At 57.5% G+C, this 5748-nt stretch overlaps 1 protein-coding gene across 2 annotated transcripts in view; it reads left to right on the top strand.

Annotated features, from left to right (window-relative positions):
• JAKMIP3 (Janus kinase and microtubule interacting protein 3) overlaps positions 1–5748 on the top strand; it is a 45305-nt gene that overhangs the window by 22075 nt on the left and 17482 nt on the right. The window contains exons 4-8 of one of the 2 annotated variants that reach the window (XM_007452001.1): positions 245–343; positions 899–1045; positions 1278–1409; positions 3460–3519; positions 5149–5277. In XM_007452001.1, the coding sequence (XP_007452063.1) occupies positions 245–343; positions 899–1045; positions 1278–1409; positions 3460–3519; positions 5149–5277 (567 nt within the window). Of the gene's footprint in view, positions 1–223; positions 344–898; positions 1064–1277; positions 1410–3459; positions 3520–5148; positions 5278–5748 lie in introns of both variants that reach the window. The other variant, XM_007452000.1, reaches the window with a different exon arrangement.

Raw genomic sequence — 5748 nt, 5'->3', positions numbered from 1 at the left:
ATTCCTGCTCCTACGTCCTGTCCCCAGCGTACAGTTTGCTGTGCCCACGGCGCTCGAAGCAGCAGTTGCCGGCCCCCAGGAGGGTTCACACCCACCCCCAGCTGTTCGGAATCACGGGCGAGCATGACGCAGAAGTGCCTTGGTTTCCGTGGTGTGTTGAGATTTGCAATGGTTTTTGTGTCTGTGTCTAGGAACAGTTATTTGCAGTTGATTTTTGTTTTAGGAACAGCAGTTGGATGAAAAGGATGCTCGGCGTTTCCAACTTAAGATTGCAGAGCTGAGCGCGATCATCCGGAAACTCGAGGACCGCAATGCCCTGCTGTCAGAGGAGAGGAACGAGCTGGTGTGTGGCGGCGGGGCCTCTGGATTCTGCGGGCTTGTGGCTGCTGCGCAGGGGGGGCTGAGGCATCTCCTCTTCCAAAATTCCCTGTGGAAAGGAGGAGTGAGGGTGACAGGGGTGGGTCTTACAGCCAGGCTCCTTGGCTGTTTCCAATAAAACTTTATTAACAAAATCAGGTGGGGGGCCAGATGCAGGCCTCAGGAGCTGGCTGGCTGACCCCTGCCCTGCGTCACCGAGGCACAAGTATCCTCAGTTCTGCGTGTGATCGGGAACATGTGAGGACCTTGCCCTTCAGCGGCGCCCTCACCATTAGTCCTTATGGCCATGGAGATCCCCCAGTGACCTGTGCTCCCGGAGTGGAAGCTCCCCAAGGGCCCCCGAAGGGTCACGAGCCGGGCTGCTTCCCGCAGCTCTTATGGGTGGAATAGAGCGCGGGCCCGTGGCTACTGCCCTTTGTGGAACCTGAGGCTTATTCTCACATTACCGCCTCTGATTGGAGACTGCTCGTTCTCTGCACACTTGTAAAAATCACTCTGTATAATTTATTTCGTCTTTCAGTTAAAGCGTTTAAGGGAAGCTGAAAGTCAGTACAAGCCATTGCTGGATAAAAACAAACGCCTTACACGGAAAAACGAAGATCTGTCCCACACTTTACGTCGGATGGAAAACAAGTTAAAATTTATCACCCAGGAGAACATAGAGATGGTAAGGGGCCTCGCTCTCGTGTAACCAGCCTCTCCTACACGAGGTCTGGTAACAAGATCGAGCCTTTGGTCTCACGGGCGTTTGTGGGACCAGGAGCTCGCCGGCAAGGAGGCCGTCCATCCACAGCCCACGGGTGGCTGGTGACAGGGCTGCTGGGACGCAACAGCCGCCCTTCACCAGTCGGGCCCCCTCAGCCCACATGTCGCGTCGTGTGGTCTGGTTGGGTTTTCAGAGACAGAGAGCTGGCATCCTAAGGAGACCCAGTTCCTTAAACGACCTGGACCAGAGCCAGGACGAAAGAGAGGTTGACTTCCTGAAGCTGCAGATCCTGGAGCAGCAACATCTCATAGACGAGCTCTCCAAGGTGACCGCTGGGCACCACCCCGCCCGCCCGCCAGCCGCGCTCCCGTCCCCTCCCATCCCCACTCTGCTGCCCACAAGACGCCCTGCACCCGGGCTGGGCGGGGCCTGCTGGAGATGCGGGACACCCTCCCGCAGGGTCAGCTCTAGGTGCCCCCCCCCCACCCCACCGCCGAAGCCCTCTGCTTCCACCCCGCTTGGGACTGTGACCTCAAGAGCAGCAGGGCCTGTGTGGCCCTGGGGCTCTCACAGCGCTGGGGGTGGGATCCAAAGGCAGGGCGCTGGCAGGGCCGCGCTCCCGCGGACAGTGCCGGGGAGGACGGGTCTTTGGCCGCCGGCCACATCCCTCTGCCCTCAGCTGTCTTCCTGGGGCCTCTCCCCTCTTCTCTGGACATCCGCCCACCCTAATCCAGGATGGTCTCCTCTCAAGGTCCATGATGTAATCACTCTGCAAGGACCCTGTTTCCAAATAAGGCCGCAGTCCCAGGCCTGGGGCTTGGGGTGTGGGGATATTTCTCTAGGGGGCCCCACCCTCCATCTATGTAGCCCTCCCCCTGCGGCCCCAGCCCCGGCACAGCTTTTCTAGTAGTCCTTCCACGGACCCTCCTGCAATTACCCTCATCAGGGTACCTTCTGCGTCTTTTTGGGACCCTGACTGACTCCACAGTCAGATCAGTTCAGAACAAGCTGCTTTGGTCACTCTGTGGCCTGGGCGGGGGCAGGGGGAGGGAAGCAGAGGGGACAGCGGCGCTCTGTGTCCTGTCGCGGGCATGGCACAGGGCCAGGGAGCGCTGGTCTGTCTTGTTTCCATGACTGAAATCACCTCCGAAGTAACTGAGATGGGTCGGGGCATCTTCCCACCCCGTGGGCAAGATGGGGTCTCACCACCCAGCCTTCCCTGACAGGGCCTGAGGTCAGAGCTCTTGTCACTTCAGTGGCCAGTGACCGTCCATCCCCACAATAAGAATACACGAGGGGAGGAGGACGAAGACAGCATCCTGACCAGTCGCAGACACACACTCGCCCTGAGCCCCTGCAGGTTCCCGGGTGCTCGTGGGGGCATCAGCTTAGGGAGGGAGGAAGGGCCAGGGCCAAGTAAGACCCTCCCTCCCAGGGCAGGGGATGGGCGGGAGCAGTGGGATTCTGGGGGCCTGCGGGGCTCGGGGGCTCCCAACTCCCCACGTGCCTTCTCTCTTCCAGACTCTGGAGACTGCCGGCTACGTGAAGAGCATGTTAGTAAGTACCACTCAACAGCCTCTCCTACATCTCGTCCCACTTCCTGCGGCCTTTGTCCCCAAAGCCCTCCTGTGCCAGTGGTTCCTCCCCACCCAGGCAGGAGCATCCACCGCCTCCCTGGGTGGGTTTTACGATCACGGTGCCGCTTGCCCAGAGGCTTTGCCGTGGGACTGAGAACGCCCACCCAGCAGGGTCACGCAGGGAAACGGCCAACACCCCAGTTGGCTTTTGGCAACGCCTGATTCAGAGCTGGCTCCCCCTCCCGCCCTGGGACAGTCACCCGCCCCATGGGTTTCTCCACCCCCGCATGGACCCCGGTCTGGGCCTGGCTGGCTTCCTCATGGCCCCATAAATGCAGCCTAGCTCCCCGGAGAGAACAGGGTCGCTGGTCTCACGTGTTTGCGAGGTCTGTCTCCACCGTGTGAATGCCACCCTGTGGACATCTGCCCTGGGAGAGCGGAGAGGGGCTGGGCCCTCCATCTTTCTCGAATTTCCATTTCTGTGTGTGCCGCTCTAACCGCTGCCCCACAGGGCCCCAACCCCAGACAGCAGAGGCAGCTCCAGACGTGAGCTCAGAGACACCCAAACCTGCCGTTCCTGTTCCAGCCCGAGCTGGAAAGATGGTGCATGCAAACCCTCAGAGCAAACTGCCCTGAGCAGACCTCACTGCAGTGTCTTTGTGATAATGCAGGCGATAGACCAGCCTCAGGTCACCCTTGGTCCCTTCAGACGACGACTCGGAAATATTAACCTGTGTATTTAAAACAGACAGAGCTGCTCAACTGCTCAAAAATATCTCCTCAACTGGTTTTTTGCAGGAGCGTGATAAGCTTTTACGATATCGGAAACAAAGAAAGAAGATGGCAAAACTCCCCAAGGTAAACGAGTACATGAAACATGTATTTTTAAAAAAGCCACTTAACAGGAATGAACCTCTTCCTTTAGATGTGAAAAGAAAATGGTTTTCTTGTTTCTAAAAATTGTTCTTATGAAATAACCAAAACAGGACCCAAAGTAAGTATTCCCTTTATATATATATATATATATTTTTAAATTTATTTATTTATTCATTTATTTTCGGCTGCGTTGGGTCCTCGTTGCTGCGCGCGGGCTTTCTCTAGTTGCGGCGAGTGGGGGCTACTCTTCATTGTGGTGCGTGGGCTGCTCATTACGGTGGTTTCTCTTGTTGCGGAGCACAGGCTCTAGGCACGCGGTTTTCGGTAGTTGTGGCGTGCGGGCTCGGTAGTTATGGCTCGTGGGCTCTAGAGAGCAGGCTCAGTAGTTGTGGCTCACGGACTTAGCTGCTCCGCAGCATGTGGGATCTTCCCGGACCAGGGCTTGAACCCATGTCCCCTGCATTGGCAGGCGGATTCTTAACCACTGTGCCACCAGGGAAGCCCTCTCTTTATATTTTAAATTAAAAAACCCAACCTTGTTTCCTTTAAATTTCCAAGAGAAGATGCGAATTCACCACAGTAATGAGGAGAAGGTAGCTGAGACACGCACCCCGCCTGGGCCAGGGCCGCGGGCGGCAGCGCCTGGGTCTCTCCGGGGCAGACCGGCGCCCCTGCGCCCCTAGGGAATTTGAAGACCTGGGATAGTTTCTTTGCTGCACAATCCTTTTTGATAAACCTGAGATTTTTATTAAAGGAGATTTGAGAGACATTCCCAAAGGACCTAACTTGTATCCTGCTTTTTACAAAATGTGTGGGGGGTTTTTTTTGGTTTGGTTTTGGAACAACCAACGGTGATCCCCATACAGGCTGTTAGAGATTCCTTAGGCACAAATATGGGCTTGTCTGGCCCCTAGAAAGGCCGCTAGGAGGGCCATGTCCCACTCTGCTGTCTTGAACCCATGTCCCCTGCATTGGCAGGCGGATTCTTAACCACTGTGCCACCAGGGAAGCCCTCTCTTTATATTTTAAATTAAAAAACCCAACCTTGTTTCCTTTAAATTTCCAAGAGAAGATGCGAATTCACCACAGTAATGAGGAGAAGGTAGCTGAGACACGCACCCCGCCTGGGCCAGGGCCGCGGGCGGCAGCGCCTGGGTCTCTCCGGGGCAGACCGGCGCCCCTGCGCCCCTAGGGAATTTGAAGACCTGGGATAGTTTCTTTGCTGCACAATCCTTTTTGATAAACCTGAGATTTTTATTAAAGGAGATTTGAGAGACATTCCCAAAGGACCTAACTTGTATCCTGCTTTTTACAAAATGTGTGGGGGGTTTTTTTTGGTTTGGTTTTGGAACAACCAACGGTGATCCCCATACAGGCTGTTAGAGATTCCTTAGGCACAAATATGGGCTTGTCTGGCCCCTAGAAAGGCCGCTAGGAGGGCCATGTCCCACTCTGCTGTCCGCCAGCCCGGATGGTGGCCCCCTTGGCCCTAGGTTGGGCGGCCCGAGGAGTGCGGGGCGCGGGCGGTCCAGGATGGAGGCCGGAGTGCACTTGGGGGCGGCCGGGCAGCTGGTCTGGGTTTGGATTAACACCGTCCCTTTTGGTCAGAAGCCGGTTGTCGTGGAGACCTTCTTTGGATACGACGAAGAGGCTTCCCTGGAATCTGACGGTTCTTCCATCTCTTATCAAACGGACAGGACAGACCAGACCCCGTGCACCCCAGACGATGACCTGGAGGAGGTAACCTCCCGTGGCGGCTTCTGGACAGGCCCAGCGGGCGGCACAGAGGCAGGCGGGGTCGGGGTCAGGAGGCCTGCTCCCCGGAGGGGGCCCTCACCGGCTGTAACCCTCAATAACCCACGATTTTGCGCAGTGGGAAACACCTTCCACTGCTGGCTGCCTGGCCGTCGCTGCCCCCCTTCCTTCGCACGCACACCCGTCTGCTTCACCCCCGTCATTGCGCCAGGGCCCCCTCTGCAGAGCGGTGCGGAGAGCTCCTGCCCTCTCAGGGTGACGGGGGTGGGGGGTCTGGGCCACCCAGCAGGGGTCAGCACCAACGCCACGGGTGCGGCCGAGTCGTGCCTCGGGGTGGAGAGGTGATGAGGACAAAGCTCTGTCTCTGAATAAACACGGCCAAGGGGGAGGCAGCAGGGCCACCCTCCTCGGGCCTCCTTCCAGAACACTGGCCCAGCCCTGCAGGGGGGGGGGGGG

Source organism: Lipotes vexillifer, unplaced genomic scaffold, assembly GCF_000442215.2.
Source record: "Lipotes vexillifer unplaced genomic scaffold, Lipotes_vexillifer_v1.1 scaffold1117, whole genome shotgun sequence".
In the NCBI taxonomy this organism is placed as follows: domain Eukaryota; kingdom Metazoa; phylum Chordata; class Mammalia; order Artiodactyla; family Lipotidae; genus Lipotes; species Lipotes vexillifer.
This window is presented reverse-complemented; position numbering and strand designations above follow the sequence as displayed.